Source organism: Lepidochelys kempii, chromosome 12 (assembly GCF_965140285.1).
Source record: "Lepidochelys kempii isolate rLepKem1 chromosome 12, rLepKem1.hap1, whole genome shotgun sequence".
In the NCBI taxonomy this organism is placed as follows: domain Eukaryota; kingdom Metazoa; phylum Chordata; order Testudines; family Cheloniidae; genus Lepidochelys; species Lepidochelys kempii.
The window spans coordinates 14,391,276-14,413,377 of record NC_136391.1 but is presented as its reverse complement, the minus strand read 5'-3'; the positions used below and the strand labels follow the sequence as shown (position 1 = coordinate 14,413,377).

Here is a 22,102-nt window from a genome sequence, read left to right as displayed (position 1 = left end):
ATAGGATATATTGTGCTGAATAATGCCACATCTCACCTATAATAAAGTAATATTATAACCCATCTTAACCTTCAAGCAGAACAATTAGAAATTAAAACATGATTATTATTAAAATACGCTTTATATAAATGCAGTTGGCATCTTGCTAAGCTTTCATGAACGCTATCAGCTAAATGGCCCATTAACGCTTTTCCTTCTCTGACAAAAATATTAGCCAGCTTAATTAAGTTACAGTTAAAGATAAGTACCTATTAAAAATTGAGACATCTTGCATACTGTGTAGAAAAGAAGTTTATTAAAAGGGTCTGTATTCAGTTCAATCTAACATTTTCATTAATATATAGAACCCAGAGGGGGCTTTGGTGACTGTGTGTGAGCTTCACAGAAATAAGCATTCGATTTTAAAAAACATGGAAACTATTTTATACTTTAACTGAAAGAAAAAATAGTGCGATGGATCAGCAAAATGCTAGCACATGTTGGAACTTCAGCATTACATCCTTAAATTTTTGAACAATAAAGTACCGCTTCTCTGGTTATATATGGTACAGAAAGTGAATTGAATTGACCTCACCAAAGTAAAAGGTACAATGATTACTTTAGAATACACATTTTAAAAATACTGACTTTGTGTTCATCTGGATTTTGTGAAATAAACAAAGTGACAAGTTAATAACCAGTCCAGGGAAAGATTTATTGAAAGATTTTTGTCACTGGCTGAAAGGAAATGGAAAGTTTATGTACATTAAGAAAAAGAGACAAAGAAACTGTTTTTGCAGTACATGCTGGCCTTTTAACGTTCCACTGTGTTTCCTAGGCTTTTTCAGCCTTATACATCTCTAAAGAGATTGCCTAGTACTGACTGTAATCATTTAATTATTTTTCCACATTTATTAGGAGAATCCAAGTGAAGAAGATGCAGCAATTGTAGATAAAATTTTATCCTCCAGGATAGTGAAGAAAGAAGTGAGTAATTGTGACTAAAATGAGGGTGGTGTGTACACGAGGGAATTATTTATTCTAAGATGTGCTTTAAATGTTCATGTGTCTAAAAAATCTTGAATTTACCTTCTTAGATATCTGCTGGAATGACAATGGAAGAAGAAGAATTTTTTGTAAAATACAAGAACTAGTAAGTATTATATCACAAGAGTGTTGTCTTCCTGAGTTTGTAGAAAGCCTGAAACAAGCTTTAAGATATGTGAAGTGTTGCATCATGTTAAATAAGGCCCTTCTGTACTATATATTTTTGCTCCTACAGAATTTAGGAATTCGGGGAATTCAGCATTTTTGCTACAGAAGTTCCCACACTGTGTTACCTGTGGCTTTGCCCTGCTGGGTCCTGCCAGCAGCCGCCTTTAGATTTCCAGGTTTCCCTGTAACAGGGAGTTAATTGGATACAGTGTGTATTCTTTACCCTTTTCCTTGGAGCCATGCAACAGGGAGTTGGGGAACCCAATCTGAATTTCAGTTTGCAGCCATAAAACAAAGGTTGAACCAGAAGTGCAGACTAGTGAGCTAGGCTGCCACTAGGGAAAACAAAGAGAGGAGCAACTGAGGCTAGCTACAAGCTCCCCCTTTTCCTGGCACACTTGAGGTGAGGAGGATGTTCTGAACTGGACCACCTGGATACAATCACAATTATTGAAGCCAATGAGACAGGCATGATAAACTTGAATCCAAAATGGAAAATAGTAATGGTTGATGATGAAAAAGAGCCTTCTTTCATATGGCTTATACGTCTTTCCTCTCATCACTAAGATCTTTCAATTGCAAAGACTTGGGCACTTGGTTAATTTTATGCATGTGAATAATCTCATCAAATTGTTACTCCTCAGTGTAAATCTCCAGAATTGGGGCCCAGATGTTCTGGGGTTTAAAAGTTTTCTCACTAAAAGAACTGAAACTTACTTAGCAAGATTTTTTTTTCTAATAAGCTATTTCTATTAAGATGTTAATTCTCTTATCACTGCATGAACAAAGACCCTGATCTTGCAGAGTGAGGTGTGTGAATAAACTGCTGCAGCTGTATGGAGCCCCGTCAATTTCAATGGGGTTCCATCCGCTTGCTGAAATCAGTCCATATGCAATACATTGCAGAATTGGGGCCTAAAATGTCTTTGAGCTCTAGAGAGGGAAAAGGTGATTGATATGTTATTCATTAAGAGTACCTTAACCACATGGGGTCAATCTAAAGTGCATGTATGTGGAAGGAGGGGGAATAGACTGATTGAACAAAATGGTAGAACATATTGTGTACATAAAAATGTATGTGAAGACACATTGCTGTCCTCTTTCGATGATTGCATATTGTGGAACCTGTAGGATAAAATAAGTATAAAAACTTTCTTGTAATAATATTTTAACTTAATGTTTTATAATTTTAGCTCCTATCTTCACTGTGAATGGGCCACAGAACAGCAGCTTTTGAAGGATAAAAGAATCCAGCAGAAAATTAAACGGTTCAAGCTGAGGCAAGCACAAAGAGCCCACTTTTTTGCAGATGTAAGAAAAATACACAGTAAATTAGACTTTTGCTTGCCAAAAGCTTTACAAATTCTTTCTTTATTTTTGCATTTATTTTGAATTACGTGGTTGAATTTTAATGCTAAATAAAAAGGTCTTGGATTTTTCTCTTCCTTAAAATTTATTTGATCCAAAAGAATGTCATCTGTAGTTATTTAAGTACTTGTGTCTTTTAAAGTCAGGATTAATTATGTAACTTTGTGATCAGGAGAGACTGATACTATTAATGACTGACAGACACGCAGAGTATGGGTATAGTGCAGACTTCCTGACATAGTGATGTCAGGGTACTTCAATCCTAAATTACAACACTACTTCTACTCTTGAGCTAGGTCACTCTGTGGCATCATTTGTCTCTAATTGTTTGGTGATGTTGTTTTTATTGTTATTTCTGTTGCTGTAGTGCCTGGGAGTCTAGTCATGGACCAGAACTCCATGGTCCTGGCTAGACTCTGTACAGACACAGAACAAAAAGACAGTTACTACCCCAAAGGGCTTACAATCTAAGTATAAGACAAGAGACAACAGATGGATATAGACAGACCGAGGGAGAACAAGGAAACGGACGAAACTGGTCAGTATGATAGACTGTGGTCTCTGTATACCAGCAGCCTAACCGTTGTCAAGTTTTCGGTAGGTATCACAGCAGAGCAGTGGTTTTGAGGTGGATAATGTGGACAGAAGCTCACAGGCATTAGATTGAGACTGCTTACTTATATTTATACCTAAACAGGTAAAAGCTGGTGTATTAAATCACAGCAGCACTGATCTCCTCTCCAAATAACCCCAGATTACTAATTATATTACTCTTGAATTGTAGATGGAAGAAGAACCTTTTAATCCTGACTATGTTGAAGTGGACCGGGTGCTAGAAGTCTCCTTTTGTGAAGATAAGGACACTGGTGAGGTAAATATTTGACCAAATGTAGCTTGAAGTAAGCCAAGAACACAAATTCTCTGTGTTTTGTGGATGTATCACATGTTTTTATTTCAGTGGACTTCAGAATAAAATCTTAATGATGTGAGTTTCATCAGTGGTTTTGACTGAAGTGTGTGTGTGTGTGTGTGTTTGTCACTCCTTTTGTTCAATATGTATTTTGAGCCCCCTAAGGAAAATAGAAACTCTATAGAATGTAATGCCTTTTCATTTTTTGTAGTATTACTAGTTACTAGGTATTTAGAGAAGAATAAAATACAAAGTGAATGCCCTAAAAACCTAGTCAAAACAAAAGCATGAGATGACAAAAACAAAAAATTATGTTAAGGGAATGGAGAACATTAAATTCAGCTGTAAGAGTCACATATTCATAGATTTATTTTTTTTAAGGCTAGAGGAGACCATTATGACCATCTGTCTGATCTCCTGCTAAACTCAAGCCATTAAACTCGCACAATAATTTTTGCTTCAAGTCCATAGTACACAAATTGCTAATATTAAGGATTTATTTTCCTGCAGCCTGTTATTTACTACCTAGTAAAATGGTGTTCATTGCCATATGAGGACAGCACCTGGGAGTTAAAAGAAGATGTAGACCAGGCAAAAATAGAAGAATTTGAACAACTGCAAGCTTCCAGGCCTGATTCAAGGAGATTGGTAAAAATATACCTAATTTGTCAAATAGGACTTTTCCTTTCCAGCTTTAAAGCTTTGACTGTATTAAAATATAGTATAAGTTTCACTGAAAATCTGTAAGGTGTACTGAAAACACTCTTACAAGTTTATGCATCACAGCTCTCTCTTTTATATGTTAAGGTCACAGATGTGGTATATTCTGCATCAGGGAGAGTCTAGAACTGTCTGCCTGCACTTATGGAGGCAGAACTAAAACTGGCTGGGTCATCAAGGACTGTCCAATCTTAATGTCCATTTGCTTCCTGCAAGTAACAGACATTTCTTTTTCTGCCTCCAAAGCTGCAGATAGGGTGAAGACCTACTGTAATAGGTCTGTGAACTTTATTACCCAGACAAGACATTCTCAGTTAAGTACGGATACAGTAGAACCTCAGAGTTATGAACAACTCGGGAATGGAGGTTGTTCATAACTTTGAAAAGTCCATAACTCTGAGCAAAACATTATGGTTGTTCTTTCAAAAGTTTACAACTGAACGTTGACTTAATACAACTTTGAAACTTTACTATGCAGAAGAATGCTGCTTTCCTTTTTTTTTTTTTTTTTTAAAGTAGTTTGTTTAACAGGACTGTTCTCTATTTGCTTTTTTTGGGGTGGGGCGGGGAATCTTGCTGCCGCCTGATAGTGTACGTCTGATTCTAAATGAGGTCTGTGGTTGACTGTTTGTAACTCTGGTATTTGCAACTCTGAGGTTCTACTGTAAATGTTCCTGTTCTCATATACTGCCTGCATATATAGCTGTTAGTAAGATACTTAACTTTATTAATCAGAAAAAATTACAGAAGTATTCTGATAACTTTCTGCAAAGCTTTAAAATAAGAGATGAGTAATAGAAAGTAAATTACCATTGTAGAACTTACAAAGGTGAGTGGAGAAAACACTTTTGTAGAGAAATCCACTACTAAAATGAACAGAGAGATAATTAGGTCCTACATTTCCACACCAGAGCAAATATGCAAATATAACTGTCACAATATACTCCATAGCTATTTCCTGACTTATTTTTCTCCTGTTGATAATAATTGAACAAATGAAAAACTTAATAGGAAGAAAATTATGTACAACAAATAAATTACTTTTGTTGAAAGAGAAGTCATATATGTCATTGTCACGATGTACCATAAAAGGCATATATAGTAAAACTCTGATTTTATTTTATGGCAAAATAAATAATCAAGGGGGTGGAGAGGGTGCATGACTTTTTGTACAAAATCAGTGGTTTTTTCCTTGTTGCTTAATGTGCAGGCTTTGCAGTTTATTTCTTCATTTTTGAAGGCCATATTAGCCTCTTTTGCTAATATCTTGCTCAGTTCCTCTGGTACTTGTTTAAAATGTCACCATTTTCCAGAAGTGTTTTATGTATCTGTTACCTAATTCTTTTGGGAGGTTGGGTGGGGAAACAGAGCAAACTTGATGTAAGTGTCATCTGAACAAACATTTAGTAGGCCTTTTCAGTCTGCCGAGACTCTATCTTTTTTTCCTTCCTGTAACATTCAAAGCAATCTTTTAACTATTAGCATTTATTTCTAAAAAGTCAGTTACATTTGATTTTGATTTATATGTTTTTCAATTTATTAATAAAGCATTTCTTGTGAGCTCTAGGCATATGTGTAATAAATGTATGTAAATTCACATTCATGAATTAATTTAATCAATAGAGAGTAACAATAACAAGAACCTTCCCAACCACAGAAAAACAGGCAAACTCATAATCCTTCAAGTCACTCTCTGAGGAAAAACAGAGTACAGAGATGTTTTGGAAACAGAAAAATATTTATGCTTAGTTTAAAATATTTTTGTTTTCCTTTAAGGACCGACCTCCTCCTAACTCCTGGAAGAAGCTAGAACAGTCCAGAGAATATAAAAATGGCAACCAGCTCAGGGAATACCAACTGGAAGGACTCAACTGGCTCCTTTTCAACTGGTACAATAGGTAAGGGCACTGAACATTTTGATGTAAATTTCAACATTATATTACAGGTAAAATGGATTGCTATATTATCGTGAAGGAATAGTGCTTTAGTTTCATTTGCATTGACTTTTCTGTATTTAAGCGGAAAAGTTAAACCTAGGAAAATATTTAAGAGGCTTTCAATTGAAATTTGTTATACAGATTGTCAGTCTGGATATGTGCATCCTTTTGCAAGTCTTTGAGATTTTATTTTAACTAAAAGTCAAACAAACAAAGTTCTATTAATGTTTTTTTCACTTAACTAAACCCCAAACACTGCACTTTACTGGAAGTTGGATCCTAGAAGACAGTGAAGTGCACAGGTCACCAGTATATCATTTAAGCAGGGAAGACAAAAGGGTCAGACCCTTGCTTATTGGAGTACCAGAGAAAGGGGAAGGAAAAACCATTAGAAGGTGGAGGAGGTTGAGGGCAAGCCAAGACTGCTCCAGAAATAAGTCACCAGCAGGGTTTTGAACATTTATAGCACAAAATGGAATGGAAGGGACTTGTGGAAGGAACAGGTGGGGGTCTCTATACTGCCGGCTTCTGTGTCTCAAAAAGTAATAAAGCACACATAAGGACAAACAAGTTGAAGAAAGAACATAAGGAAATGCATATATTTACAGCATTCCAGGAGCTTAGACATAAGGATGTTACCAGTGTTAAGCTAGCACTGGGGGCCTTAAACCTGTTGTCCTAGTTGTAGTGGCCAAAATTTGGGATGGGGACATCATAGGTCCTATATCTGGATGCAGATGGGATATTCCAAGCATGGTACTCACCCCTCCCATGTGTGCTGGGTCCTCCACAGAATATGCACAGAGCCAGGAGCTGATGTAGGGTCACAGGACCTCACCTCTAGTAGATCCTTCTAGCGAATCTGTGTGGTTTGTAGCCTAATTCCCTAGTCTTACTGGGAGGACGGTGGTTAGGCTGACACTACCGTGAGAGAGAGAATTGAAGAAAACTCTGCAAAAGGAACCTTGTGGAGTTCTCCTCCCTGACTGCCTCCTGGGGTTTTACATTAAGAGGTACAGTTCGACCTCTGGGTGGGTACCCAGTTTCATGCTTTTATTACAGTGGGAGGAATACCGTTGAGCCTATTCTGCACTGCCTCAGTTTTGATTATCTGTTTTAGACTTATATTTTTATGAACCTTAATTGTTTTCAGATAGTGTCCTTTTGAGTAAAAGTGCAACATTTATGGTTCCCTCTAGCCTAATAACAAATATTTGTAATTTCAGACGAAACTGCATTTTAGCAGATGAAATGGGTCTTGGCAAAACCATCCAGTCAATTACATTCCTCTATGAAATCCTCCTGACTGGTATACGAGGGCCTTTCCTGATCATAGCTCCGCTTTCCACTATAACCAATTGGGAAAGAGAATTTCGCACATGGACTGATCTTAATGTCGTGGTATATCATGGGAGCATGGTTAGCAGGCAGATGATACAGCAGTATGAGATGTACTTCAGGGACTCACAGGTATTGTAGTGATGTGTTTGTACACTAGCTTACTGGCTAACTTAGTAACCCAGTTCAGATAACAACTAGGAAAATCACACGGTAGAGATCAGTGGTATGTGTCTTAGTAAAAGCCGTTTTACATCAGAGTATATATTTTTAATTACTATTTATCAATCTTTAGTGTGTGATAATGGGTGAGTTTAATATATGTGGTAAAATTGGTATTGTTCCAGCTCCTCTAGATCATTGAGCCCCTCCAATTTTGCACTTGACTATGCATGGTGTAACCCATCACTGACTTCAGTAGGGCTCTATGGGGAGGCGAGGGTGAGCCCAAATATAGTCAACTGCAGGATCTGGGCCTGAATTTGCAGAGTAGATGGAAAAGAAAGTGAAGTTCTCCAAGCTTTACATAGTCTCAAAGAAAATTAATTTACTTGCTTTGTATAAGGCTATTAATTCCCTTTCAAGATTTAAATGAACACTACTGAGATCCAAATTGTATATATTAAAAAATTTACATGTATTACTAGTAACTTGTGTTTTATTGAAATAACTAAAAAAAAAATTTGATTTCATTTTCATCATTTACGTTCTTTCTTTTTGCATATGCCCTGTCTTAGACTAAACTGTTCGATTCTTGTGTGCTATTTCCAGCATTACAAAGGCCATTTTTTACTTCCTGAGAGAGGCATTTTTTTCATTTAAAAATATTAATTAAATTTACATTTATATTTGGTTTTATAGTTTTTTCAAAATACAAAACCTAAATTCTAAACATCAAATGTAACATGGAAAAGATATTTTTAAATTGACTTGTGTCCTATTTTACTACTTCATACTGTGTAAAGAAGGTCTGAGAAAAAAATTTTTCCCCCACCTTTCTGTTTACTTCATTTTCAAAATTATAAGTGAAACTAAACGGAGCAGTTCTAGATTCCCAGACCCCAAAGAAACAATAATCTGATGGCCTATGAAGTTTACAGTAGTTCACTGATGTATTTTATTTGTTGCGATATGTATGATATGAATTCATCCTTAACTATGGAGTCAGGACCAGTGCCTACATAATGTGATTGATCATTTTATTTGTACATTAATAATTCTTCCAAGAGCAATACATAATGTTTTCATTAAAGGTGCTCTGAGATATAAACAATATGGCAGTCTTAGCAAAATAAGTAATCCAGGACTCTGATCTAGGCCACAGTGGTGAAAGTAGTTCATTTGGGCTCTTCCCAGGTGGACCCCTGTGCCTGAACAGAGCCCATTGAACAACTTGCAGCGTTGGTGCCTGTGGCGGGAAGGCCGTAATATCAATGGAACTGTTACAGGATAATACAGTAACTCCTCACTTAATGTTGTCCTGGTTAATGTTGTTTCTTTGTTACCTTGCTGATCAATTAGAGAAGATGGTCATTTAAAGTTGCGCAATGCTTCCTAATAATGTTGTTTGGCAGCAGCCTGCTTTGTCCACTGCTTGCAGACAGAGCAGCCCATTGGCGCTAGCTGATGGGGGTTGAAACCAGAGTGGACTGGCAGCCCCCTATCAGCTCCCCGCTCCCCTAAGTTCCCTGTGTGACAGCCGCCCAGCAGACTATCAATTGCCGGGCAGTTCAGCTGTCCCTCCCCCCACTGCCTTGTGCTGCTCCTGCCCTATCCCTTGCAGCTGCTCCCAGGAGCCTCCTGCTTGCTGTGCGGGGGGAGGGAGGGGGAGAATGGGGAAAGGGGTGCTAAAGTCAGGGTGTCTCCTCCCTGCCACTCCTTTTCCCCATCTCCACAGAGCAAGGTGGGGACATGACAGGGCTCAGGAGGGAGGCAACTTGCTGGCAGCAGCTGCTCTCTCAACTTGCTGATCTACTTAAAAAAGTAGTGTACTTAGAGAGGAGTCAGAGTACTTAAAGGGGCAATGTGCATCTCCATGTCAAGGTAGCTTCCCCACTCTGAACTCTAGGGTACAGATGTGGGGACCTGTATGAAAAACCCCCTAAGCTTATTTTTACCAGCTTAGGTTAAAACTTCCCCAAGGTACAAACTATTTTACCTTTTGCTTTTGGACTTTATTGCTGCCACCACCAAGTGTCTAATAAATATATAACCAGGAAAGAGGCCGCTTGGAAACGTCTTTCCCCCCCAAAATCCTCCCAAGCCCTACATCCCCTTTTCTGGGGAAGGCTTGATAAAAATCCTCACCAATTTGCATAGATGAACACAGACCCAAACCCTTGGATCTTAAGAACAAGGAAAAAGCAATCAGGTTCTTAAAGAAGAATTTTAATTAAAGAAAAAGTAAAAGAATCACTTCTGTAAAATCAGGATGGTAAATACCTTACAGGGTAATCAGATTCAAAACATAGAGAATCCCTCTATGCAAAACCTTAAGTTACAAAAGACACAAAAACAGGAATATACATTCCATTCAGCACAACTTTTTATCAACCATTTAAACAAAACAGAATCTAACGCATATCTAACTAGATTACTTACATCCGATGAAGTGAGCTGTAGCTTACGAAAGCTTATGCTCAAATTTTAGTCTCTAAGGTGCCACAAGTACTCCTTTTTGCAAATACAGACTAACACGGCTGCTACTCTGAAACCTATCACACATGGTGTGTCTCTCTATCTCGCTGTCTCCCCTCCCTCCATTCGTGCTGCTTTGTGGAGTGTGAGGCTACATTAACAACCATGTGTTAACCCTTGAGCGCTCAGCCAGTGCAAGTTAATCATTTAGCAGTAAGATCATTCCCTGGGAAATATCCCACCCTCTTCCACCCTCTGACTTCACCACCTCAACCAACCTTCACAATCGTCATTGCTGTGTACAGTATTAAATTGTTTGTTTAAAACTTATACCGTGTGTGTGTGTGTGTATATATATGTGTGTGTGTGTGTATATATATAATATAGTCTTTTGTCTGGTGAAAAAAAAATTCCCTAGAACCTAACCCCCTCCTATTTACATTAATTCTTGTAGGGAAATTGGATTCGCTTGACATGGTTGTGCTTAAAGCAGCATTTTTCAGGAACATAACTACAACTTTAAGCGAGGAGTTACTCTACTCTTTTTTCTTCTATATAAAGATCAAGGTTTTGCAGAATATAAAAATATAAGGGAAACATTTGTTTTCAAAACCAAAATGTTGATCCAAAACAGGAAAACCATGTTGTATGAACTTTCTTTTAGGCAAAGTTCTATTTAAAATGTTTTTTGTTATATTGAATGATATGAAGTGTGTGACTGAGGTTTGGTGCAATAGGCTGTGACAGTGATAGTTGCTCACTATACTGTGTGAACTATTGTATTCTGCCTTTCTGCAGAACGGACATATATATTGCTAAAATTACAGAGGTTTTTAAATGTTGAATTTTTATGAATAAGTTGATTCTGAGTGGCTGATATGCAATTTTCACAGTTTACTAGTGCATAATGGTGTCCCATCCAGTATTATGATTGATTGTCTAGATTCCATTTTGTAGATGCTTAAGATAGCCTTTTGTTCAGATGATAAGAGTGTGTTATTATCTAAATGCTTCTATTTGATAGGACACTTAATGATTGAAAAGCAACTCAAATTGGTTAGAAATTTATTGTCCATGAAACAACACAGCATTACTGAAAATGGACAGTTATTCATTTAGTATTAATTATAGAATTGCACAATCGTAGTGAGTCTCTGGTAAGATGAAAAGGATTTATACCTCAAGATTTAAAACACTACTGGATTATATTTCAGTAGCAAAACTGGCAACTTGAGAATGAAAAATGAGAAGATTCAAGATAATGTGACAAACTGTTACGTTTGTTAATAAATCTCTAGGGGCGTATCATTCGAGGTACTTACCGGTTCCAAGCTATTATCACCACTTTTGAAATGATTCTTGGTGGCTGTCCAGAACTCAATGCAATTGAATGGCGGTGTGTTATTATTGATGAAGCGCACAGGCTGAAGAATAAAAATTGCAAACTTCTGGAGGGACTCAAACTCATGAATCTTGTGAGTGGCTGCATTTCATTTACTTGGTTTAATGAGATTTCTTTCCTGTTCGGGAGAATACTACAATAAATTATAAGGCTGTTTAATTGTTAGACATAAAGAGCGTGTTTTATATGTGGGCAGCTATGAAAGTTTTATTATTCCACTACTGATAGTTTTCACAGCTTAAGGTGTACAATTTTCAGAAACCTTTTCAAATATAGTTTTGTGGGATTGAAATGCAACTTGCATAAGCAGAATCCATTTTACTAGATCTGTTTCTGATAGCTTAATTTATTTTGAATCAGAGTTTTAACTGCAATCATAGTTCTTATTTATACAGTATTTTTCAACTTCTTAGTATACACAAATATTGACACCTTTAAAAGGAACTGGATGATGATATTGCTTATATGTTTGCAACTTACTTGCTTAAGATTTAAGGGTTATAACACCTTATGCCTGAGGCCATGGTCTGGTCTCCTGGAAGGTTCTAAAAGGAATTCATTGCCATTGACTATTCATGTATTATAATGCACAAATGACTAGATGCATTATGGGATTTTTTTGAGTTTATAAATTTTTACTTTACATTGAAGCATTAGATATTGCCTGCTGTCAGAAGCACAGTACTAGACTAAATGTATCAACTGTCTAATTTGGTATTCTAATTTCTACTATAAACTTCAGTAATTATTGAGAGAGAAGTGTATGTGAATATTAGAAAGAGGGAAATAAAGTGTGTAACTATTTCTTTATTACTTGGCTGTAACAAGAGTTTTTTGTTCACAGATTAATAATGTAGTTTGAAGTTTATTAACATAGTATCTTAGCCATAGACCACTGGACACATGATATTAATGTAAAGTTTAGAGAAATTCTGGTTCTCAAATAGTTTGCTTACTGATGCTCTTCCTTTTGTTTATAAACCATCAGATCTCTAGTGCTTGTGTACTGAAATCAATTCGATGTTAGTGCTCAGAAACAAAAAAAAAAAATCATTTTGCTAACTGTGCACATAAGAATTTCATGTGACATCTATGTCTTTATATAGGAGCATAAAGTGCTGTTGACAGGCACGCCACTGCAGAACACAGTAGAAGAACTGTTTAGCCTCCTTCATTTTCTTGAACCTTTGCGTTTTCCTGCTGAATCTACATTCATGCAGGAATTTGGGGACCTTAAAACGGAGGAGCAGGTACTACATATAAACAACTTCTTAATTTTCTACTTGCAAAATACCAATTTGAGTGAATAATTTGAGGATGTTTTTTGTTTTGTTTTTCTCTTTAATACTATGGTTTATAAATGGATTATATTTAAATCCTTTCTGCCTCCACTGCCCTTTCAGTCAGTGCCAAAAGAATTTGGGTGACTAACTTACTATCAACCGTCACACAGATCAGTTCTTCATATAGATATTTAATTTCACTTCATGACACAAGACGGTAAAGAGAGGGTTCACCCTCTCAAATTTTTAAGCAAGCCAAGGACGTGTACTTAGCATCACAAATTTGATGCACAGAACAAACATTTCTAAATGAAATATAACCTGTAAAGATTTGCTATTTATTTGGTATTAAATAATTCGTTTTTTCCTATTAAATAACAAATTATGTGGCTATGATAAATAAAGGAATAAGATTAATGGAAATTCAAGTTCTTCCTCTTTGAGGCCAGGTTGTCTGCTGACAAATGCTAAAAGCTTCCTTTCTGTAATCAGAGCACTTGAAAAATTACTTTGGTAACTTGTCTCTGAGAGTGAGACTATGTCCCTTCCAAGCAAATATTTCATGTAAATCTGGCAAACAGGTAATGTAGATTGTAAAATGTTAAATTAAGCTTCTTTATTACCTTTGCATACATTCCAGTTATATATATATTTTATTCAGGTGCAAAAGTTACAAGCTATCCTGAAACCAATGATGCTGAGACGGTTGAAGGAAGATGTAGAGAAAAAGTTAGCTCCCAAGGAAGAAACTATAATTGAAGTAGAACTAACTAATATCCAGAAGAAATATTATCGGGCAATTTTGGAGAAGAACTTTGCATTCTTGTCGAAAGGAGCTGGCCAAGCTAATGTACCCAATCTAGTTAACACTATGATGGAACTCAGAAAGTGCTGCAACCACCCTTATCTTATCAAAGGTAAAACATTATAAATTAAAAGACTGACTTTTTCAGTTGATATACTTCCGTTCTTGGTGTCACAGTTCAGGGCAACTGCACCTGTAGTTCCCCTCTATAGTCTAGCCAAGGCACCCACTCTTAATTTTCTGGCTCCCGAGTATTGCCTCTCTTAGCAGAGACATGCATTTCTCTCCTTCCTGACCATGGTGTTTCCAGTCTGCACAGCTCCTGGCCTAGACTGGGAATTCCCCAGCAAAGTCAGACTGCCTAAGTAGGCCTGCTTTTCTTTTTTCCACAGAGCAAGTAAACAATGTAGTTGCCACAGTTCGGTTACCACATGGCTCTGTCTAAGCAAGCGTTTTTATTCTTAAGGTAAAAGCATTACAGAGAAAATATATTTAAAACAATAAAAATACATGTAAGGATGCTAATAAGCTTACCAGAGATCACCTCTACTCCAACAAGGACTCTGGCCAGTGAACAGTTCTTCAGACCCCACTAAGGGGTTTTTCTGGGGTTACCAGTTCATAACTTCTTTTTCTCAGAACAAGATCACTTGTTAAACTGGGAGTTACTTCTTTAAATAGTTTTTGGGTCTTTGATCTGTCCTCATGTAACAGGTGGTCAGCAGACAAAAGTTTCCTTCCTGTAGGCAAAGCTTCAAAGGCAGAGTTCTTGCTTGAGCAGAGTACGTGCATTTGCTTGCCCCTCCTCCTAGAGATTTCCTGGGAAACCTACTTAAACTAACAGTTTGTTTTTGTCTTAGCCCATTGTTGAAAAGAGTCCTTTGATGCACAAAGCACTTCCCAAGGTTTACATTCGTCATGTCTCCTAGACTAGTTAATACGATCCTGCAATAACACATCACCATTTGTGATGTGACTTTCCCTTCAGTGGTCATAAACTGTTCTTGGAAAACATGAGTCATTGCAGAATCTGAAGGACTCTGATTCCAGATTCCCTAAATCCACCAAACCACCCAGAAAGAGACCTAGATTTCAGAGAGAGACGGACGCCCAGCCACCCTCTGTGACCACCTATCCAGGGTTTGAATCCCCCTGCATCTCTGTATTGACAGCTGTGCCCATTAGCCCACCTCTCCCACTTTGGAGACTGCCTTGCCTATTTTCAGTATGTTTGGAGGCAGTTCACTGCTGACAAATAGGTCATAGGAGTCATAACATTGGTTAAACCATCCATTTTATATCACTCCCTCTCTTCCACCCCATTCCTCTTCAGGGACTCCTCTCACAAGCTTTTATCGAGACAAGAAGTGAACTTTTTTTTAATTTAGGAGCTTATAAACACAAGGGATTACGTATTTCCTTGCACCAAAGAAGGACACAGGGTGGAGACCCATCTTAGATCTAAGACTTCTAAACAAATTTGTAAAGTCTGAGAAGTTTAGGATGGTAACTCTGGCAGCTATAATTCCTTCACTAGAGAAGGGGGATTGATTTTTGGCCCTCGACCAACAAGATGTCTATTTTCATATAAAGATTCACCCATTGCACAGGAAATACCAATGTTTCACTGTAGTCCCAAGATCATTTCCCATACTGAGTGCTGCCCTTTCCTCAGTCTCAATGGCGTTCTCAAAAGTCCTGGCAGTAGTGGCTGCTTACCTCCAACAAGAAGCGATCCTAGTCTTCCTGTACCTTGGCAACCATTCCTGCGAAGCAGTGCTGTCTTCCATCCAGATGGCCCTTGCTCTGTACCAGGAGTTGGGTCTGCAGCTTAATGTAAAAAAAAATCCATATTAACCCCTGTACAGAAGATACAGTTTATAAGGGCATATTTGGATTTGTTGACAGCCAGAGACTACCTTCCTTAGACAGATTTGTAACCTTGTCAGGTCTGGGATGAGCAATTCAGGGGACCGTTGAACCACAATAGAAATTCAGTTCCTGGGACACATGGCAGCTTGAACCTTTGGACCAATCATGCAGGGCTATGTCTCTGCTGCTTCCAGGGTTGGCTCAGAATGACCAGTTCTCCAGTCAGAGACCCACTGGATAGATAGATGACAGTTTCTGTATGTGTGAGGAACTCCTTAGACTGATGGAAAAATTAACTCAATATCTGTGTGAGAGTCCCTTTCCGTCACCCAGCCCCTTAAGTGACTGATGCATCACAGTTGAAATGGGGAACTCACCTCAATTTGTTGGAGCTCAGGGCTGTCAGGAATGCTTTCCTTCATTTCCTACCCCTCATCAGGGCAAATCAATTTGGGTCACGGCGGACAACATATCCTGCATGTTCTATATCAACAAGCTTGGAGGAGCAAGATCCTCCTTCCAGCGTGCCAAACCCATAAAGCTATGGGATTGGTACATAGCTCATCAGATCCAAATTTCAGAGATCTACCTCCAAGGTATTCAGAACAACAATTCCTCAGCAGACAGTTCTCACAGAATTATGAATGGGATCTAGACACCAGTTTCTCCTCAGCATATTCATAAGATGGGGACTGCCAGAGGTGTATCTCTTCACTACCGCTAGGAATAGGAAGTCTTCTCTTTCCTGCACAAGAGGGGATCTGGGCCACCACTCCTTGGAAGAAGGGTCTGTTCTATGCAATTCCTCCAATGCTGCTGATACTAAGTGTGATGAACATGATCAGACAAGACAGAGCCGGAGTTAGCCTTATAGTGCTGACGTGGCTGAGACAAGTTTGGTACCCATACCTGTTTCACCTATGTACCCAACCATCGTTTGAGCTTCCGTCCATTACTCATCTTCTGTTATAGGATATGGGTCATGTGCTTCATCCCAGCCTAGCAATTCTCTGCCTCAAGGTGTGGCTCCTCAATGGTTCATGAGGTTAGAATCCTCCTGCTCTACGTAAGTACAACAGGTTTCAGAGTACCAGCCGTGTTAGTCTGTACAACAGGTGTTACTGAATAATAGAAACAGATCAACCCTCACTACTTACCTGCAGAAATGGAAGAGATTCTTCCATTCGTGTTGTCGTTGTTGTCTCCTGCCTGATTTGGTGCCACTTTCAGTCATCCTGGTTTATCTGTAGGATCTAAAGAAACCAGGGTTATAAATTAGTTTGATTAAGGTCCATTTGGCCAGAATATCAGCCTTTCATCCTCTGGTAGAAGGATTGTCTGTATTTGCTCATCCAATATTGTATAGGTTTATTAAGGGTTTGGGGAATCTCTGTCCGCAGATTAGAAACCCTGCTTTAACCTGGGACCTTAACCTTGAACTCAGTGACCTTGTAAGATTTCCATTTGAACCACTGGCAACCTGTTCTCTGTTGCATTTGTCTATGAAGATGGCCTTTTTAGTAGTCATCATGTAGGCTGTTGGATCGGGAGATTGGAGCCTTGATGGCAGAACCTCCCCTTCATAGCGTTCTTTAAGGACAAGGTGTCCTTATGTCCCTACTCTAAATTCTTACCTAAGGTTCTATCAGAGTTCCACCTTAATCAGTCCATTCATTTTCCAGTGTTTTCCCCAAAACCACATCGTTCTCTACAGGAATTCTATTTACATGCCCTGGATCTTTGAAGGGCATTGGCCTTCTACTTAAATAGGATGAAAAAATTTAGGAAGTCACATAGGCTCTTCATTTCCTTTGCAGATAGATTAAAGGGTCCTTGATCTCTGCTCAGAGACTGTTGAGATGGATATCTGGTATTATTGCTTGTTATGATGCTGTGGGTGCTCATTCCCCCCAAAGGGTGTTAGCACATTCAGCCAGATCACAAGCAAGATCTACAGCATTATAAAAGAAAGTGCTGGTATCTGAAATATATAGAGCCTGTACATGAGTTTCAGTACTTACGTTTTCAAAACATTACGTCTTGATCCATTCCATCAGATCTGATTTGACACTTGATTCTGCAGTACTGTCTTCAGTTCTGAACTATTCTGAAGCTGCCTCCTCCATCTGGAAATATTGCTCGAAGTCACCTGAGGTGGAGCACTCATAAAGACACTATTCAAAAAAGAAGTTGTTACTCGGTTTGTGTACTAACTGTGTTTCTTTAAAATATGTCCACCTATGGGTGCTCCACTACCCACCCTCCTTCACCCATCTTCTTATATCGTATTGGTAGATGTGAAGGTGAACGAGCCTCTGATAGTGTGACTGATGTGATTAGGCCCTATGAATAACAGAACGCCACTAGCCATCACCTTCAGCCCCCAACTAAAACCTCTCCAGCGCATCATCAAGGATCTACAACCTATCCTGAAGGACAACCCATCACTCTCTCAGATCTTGGGAGACAGGCCAGTCCTTGCTTACAGACAGCCCCCCAACCTGAAGCAAATACTCACTAGCAACCACACAACAGAACCACTAACCCAGGAACCTATCCTTGCAACAAAGCCTGTTGCCAACTGTGTCCACATATCTATTCAGGGGACACCATCATAGGGCCTAATCACATCAGCCACACTTTCAGAGGCTCGTTCTCCTACACGTCCACCACTGTGATATATGCCATCATGTGCCAGCAATGCCCCTCTGCCATGTACGTTGGCCAAACTGGACAGTCTCTACATAAAAGAATAAATGAACACAAATCAGATGTCAAGAATTATAACATCCAAAAACCAGTTGGAGAACGCTTCAGTCTCTCTGGTCACTCGATTACAGACCTAAAAGTGGCAATACTTCAACAAAAAAATTTCAGAAACAGACTCCAATGAGAGACTGCTGAATTGGAATTAATTTGCAAACTGGATACAATTAACTTAGGCTTGAATGAAGACGGGGAGTGGATGGGTCATTACACAAAGTAAAACTATTTCCCCATGTTCATTCCCCCCTCCAACCCCCCACTGCTCCTCAGACGTTCTTGTCAACTGCTGGAAATGGCCCACCTTGATAACCACTAGAAAAGGTCCGTCGACGTCCCTGTGTTACCCCCCCTACCCCCCCGCTCATGCTGGTAATAGCTCACCTTAAGTGATCACTCTGGTTACAGTGTGTATGGTAACACCCATTGTTTTATGTTGTCTGTGTATATAAATCTCCCCACTGTATTTTCCACTGAATGCATCCGATGAAGTGAGCTGTAGCTCACGAAAGCTTATGCTCAAATAAATTTGTTAGTCTCTAACGTGCCACAAGTACTCCTTTTCTTTTTCCACAAGGTGAGTAATCTCTTCTTTTCTATGCTCTTCTGGTTTCAAAAAAACAAAATTCTTAGCTACCAGTGGCTTTGTTTTAATCAGTAATTACAATTGTATTGGTTATGAATGTTGTAGCTGTGAACCTATAGTGTGAAAAGGTAGTTTTGTGTTAATACAATGTTTCTGAAACCTTTGTAAATTATTTCGGCGGGTATACTCAAATTTCTGATGGGATAAGGCCAACTGCTGTTCCTTAAATTCCATTCTCTGAAACAATGTGCCCAAATATTGTTTCTCTTTTTGTCATAACTAACTTTAAAATGAATTACTCCATTCAGCCCAGGTGTAACTTATTTGAAATCTGTAGCCATCAGAGGAGGTACATAAAATGTGAATTTGGCCTGACGAATTTAGGGCCACTCAGAAAGATAGACAGACAGGTGTGATTATGTGCTCTGTCTCTTTAAGCCATCTTTGTGTCTTCTTTATTTTGGACTGTTCTGAAGGCCAATGTGACCCTCCCGTCCTCTTAGACAGCTCATCCCTGGCTATGTATAGATATCTACTCTTCTAGAATTTCTGCAGCACACTTCTCCTGACACCAAATATACCTTTACTGCCCCCAGCATGCCTCCTACAACAGGATTTTAATGGCAGCCTTACTAGGGTTGCCAACTGTCTAATTGCACAAACCCAGACACCCCTGCCCCGCCGCTTCCCCAAGGCAACATCCCTGTCCCCGCCCTTTCCCAAGGCCACCCACCCACTCACTTCGTCCCCCCTCCCTCATTTGCTCACTATCTCCTCTTCCTCCCCTCCGATCCTCCCTCACTTTCACCGGACTGGAGAAAGGGGTTGGGCGTGGGAGGGAGTGCGGGGTCTGGGCTGGGGGGTGGGGCAGAAGGGTTTGCAGTGTGGGAGGGGGCTTCAGGCACAGAAGGGGGTGCACGGTGCTGGCTTTGGGAGGGAGTTTGGGTGCGGGACGGGGCTCAGGGCCGGGGCAAGGGGTTGGAATGTGGGAGGGAGTTTGGGGTTCGGGTTCCAGCCAGGCGGCGCTTACCTTGGGCTGCTTCCGGAAGTGACTGTCATATCCGGCTCCTAGTTCCCCTGCCTGCAGGCACTGCTGCCACGGCTCCAACTGGCCTATTAAAATCTCCTGGACTGGTTTCAGTAGCCACCAGGAGATCGATTTCGATTTCAGGAGATTCCGGCCAGTCTGGGAGGGGTGGCAACCCTAAGCCTTATGGAGAGCCATTGCTAGGGGAATTCTCCCTAAGCCAAGTAAGGGGGCTTTTCTTGTCCCTTTGTGCTGTCACATCAGCATATGGGAGCGTGGCTTGTGGGGAGAGGGGGAATCCCTCCCAAGATTTCCATTTATGCTCCCTCCTGTGGGAAAAAATCTGTCTTTACTTACAGCTGTAGCCTGTAATGTGTGGTTTGGGTTGTGTTGTGTTTTTTGTTTTGTTTTTGTTTTTAAAAATGGCTGTGGTTGGAGGACAGAATTTGCCCCAAAGGGAACAGTTAAACAGTGAAATAGAGTGGGTTAACCAATCTGTGTGATCATTAACTTGTTGTGTGGGTGAAAAAACAACAACCACCATTTCTTTTGAGATTAGTCATATATTTTTATTATTTGACAGGTGCTGAAGAGAAAATCCTTGGGGAGTTTAGGGAAACATATATCCCAACTGCTCCTGATTTTCATCTACAAGCAATGATCCAGTCTGCTGGTAAATTGGTCCTCATTGATAAACTTCTTCCAAAAATGAAAGCAGGAGGCCATAAGGTGCTTATCTTCTCTCAAATGGTGCGCTGTCTTGACATCCTTGAGGACTACCTTATACATAAAAGGTAGAATGCTACATATTTCATAAACTCTGTGTGCTGTTCTCAACAGGGATATCTTTTTGATAAATGATTGCAACCTACTAAAATTAAAAAAAAAAGAAAAAGCAAAGTTGGTACCATTCTTATATATAGCTAATGTTTCACACTGCATGCAAAAATATATTGGAAAGACTTTGCATTTTATATATTTAATAACCTTTATGATGCAATTTTATTTAGGACCGTAGTTGTATGTTTTTTTTCAATGCTTGCTGTACAAATTAGCAGTTACTCACAAGGAGGAATTCAGCTTGTATCAGTATCTTGATTTCAATTCATATGATTTTGTGATATTGTTTAAAAATGTGTATAAAAAGATGTTTCTTGTTTTATAAGCAAATAATACATAGACTAGTGCAGCATCTGAACAGGTTGACTCTTCTTTTGAATGCCATAGAGGTATGAACTTGTTTGGCTTTGCTCTTTGGTTAGAATTGTCAGAGTTAATACATGACAAAATGCATTACACCAGAAACATGGCTGACTGCCAGAATGCCTGTGGATTATCTGCTGTGCCATTTTATGGTTGGTCAGCAAGGGGGAAAAATGCTTGTGAAGCTTTCTACTGACAATTAAATACAAATTTTGCAGTTTACTCCGCTTATTTCTCTGCATGTGGTCTTTCTATGGTTTAAGGTGTGGGAGCAAAGCACATATATTTTGATATTACAGCAAGAGTACAAGAGTCTTTGTAATTATAAAAGTTAATAAAGGAGCAATAATTTAACTAGGTTTTTCATTTTGTCAGCTTTTCTTAAGGAAAACGTAGTTTCACTGGTGCCTCTTTAAAGACTTTGGGGGGGTTGACTTTATTCTTGTTCCAGTTTGCTTGGTCTTGAGAGCTTGATAGAACAAAATTATTAGTTTAGAATTTAATAGAAATTATTACATATTACAGTTAGGCTAATGTTCAACACTTTGCAAAAAAAAAAATGCTAATCAAATAAAAACCGGGCTAAAATTTAAAGAGAGACTAATTTATTTTTAGAAGGAATACTTGTTCACAATGCAAATACTGGTTTCTCAAGTGACAGTTATCTAAACATTGCTTTATACTGATTACCCAATAATCCCGTATGTGATGAGACAATTTAGCATATTACAATACGATACCAAAGTATGTTATAATTTGCACTCATTTTGTGAGCCCTGTTAAAGACTTGAAATGTGGTAGACAGCTCCAGAGGGAGTGGGACTTTCGGAGTGGGGCCCCACTGCCTCCGATTGGGCAGCCAGAGGAAAATGGAAGCTAACTCCTTGTCCTCCCCTTCATTAATTTAAACTTCTGCCTGCGTCTTTTGGAGCCTCTTGTCCCATTTTGCTGCTCTACCCTCCGTCCCTGTAATTATAGCATAGGAGCTGTGTTTTTATGATGATCACACATGTTAATGTGTAGGGAGTTTTTCCTGTTGGGGCCAAATTGTCAGAGG

General features: G+C 39.0%; 1 protein-coding gene across 15 annotated transcripts in view; it reads left to right on the top strand.

The window, feature by feature from the left end:
- The window catches only part of CHD9 (chromodomain helicase DNA binding protein 9), a 188,792-nt gene that overhangs the window by 97,914 nt on the left and 68,776 nt on the right, over positions 1 to 22,102 (top strand). For 14 of the 15 annotated variants that reach the window (XR_012154463.2, XM_073307627.2, XM_073307626.2 and 11 more), the window contains 11 exons: positions 898 to 966; positions 1,077 to 1,132; positions 2,388 to 2,505; positions 3,347 to 3,433; positions 3,983 to 4,120; positions 5,969 to 6,090; positions 7,356 to 7,599; positions 11,403 to 11,579; positions 12,613 to 12,756; positions 13,451 to 13,706; positions 20,426 to 20,636. Coding sequence is in view for 14 of the 15 variants with exons in the window: in XM_073307627.2 (XP_073163728.1) it covers positions 898 to 966; positions 1,077 to 1,132; positions 2,388 to 2,505; positions 3,347 to 3,433; positions 3,983 to 4,120; positions 5,969 to 6,090; positions 7,356 to 7,599; positions 11,403 to 11,579; positions 12,613 to 12,756; positions 13,451 to 13,706; positions 20,426 to 20,636 (1,622 nt within the window). In the remaining variant the exon portion in view is untranslated. The remainder of the gene's footprint in view (positions 1 to 897; positions 967 to 1,076; positions 1,133 to 2,387; positions 2,506 to 3,346; positions 3,434 to 3,982; positions 4,121 to 5,968; positions 6,091 to 7,355; positions 7,600 to 11,402; positions 11,580 to 12,612; positions 12,757 to 13,450; positions 13,707 to 20,425; positions 20,637 to 22,102) is intronic. The other variant, XM_073307624.2, reaches the window with a different exon arrangement.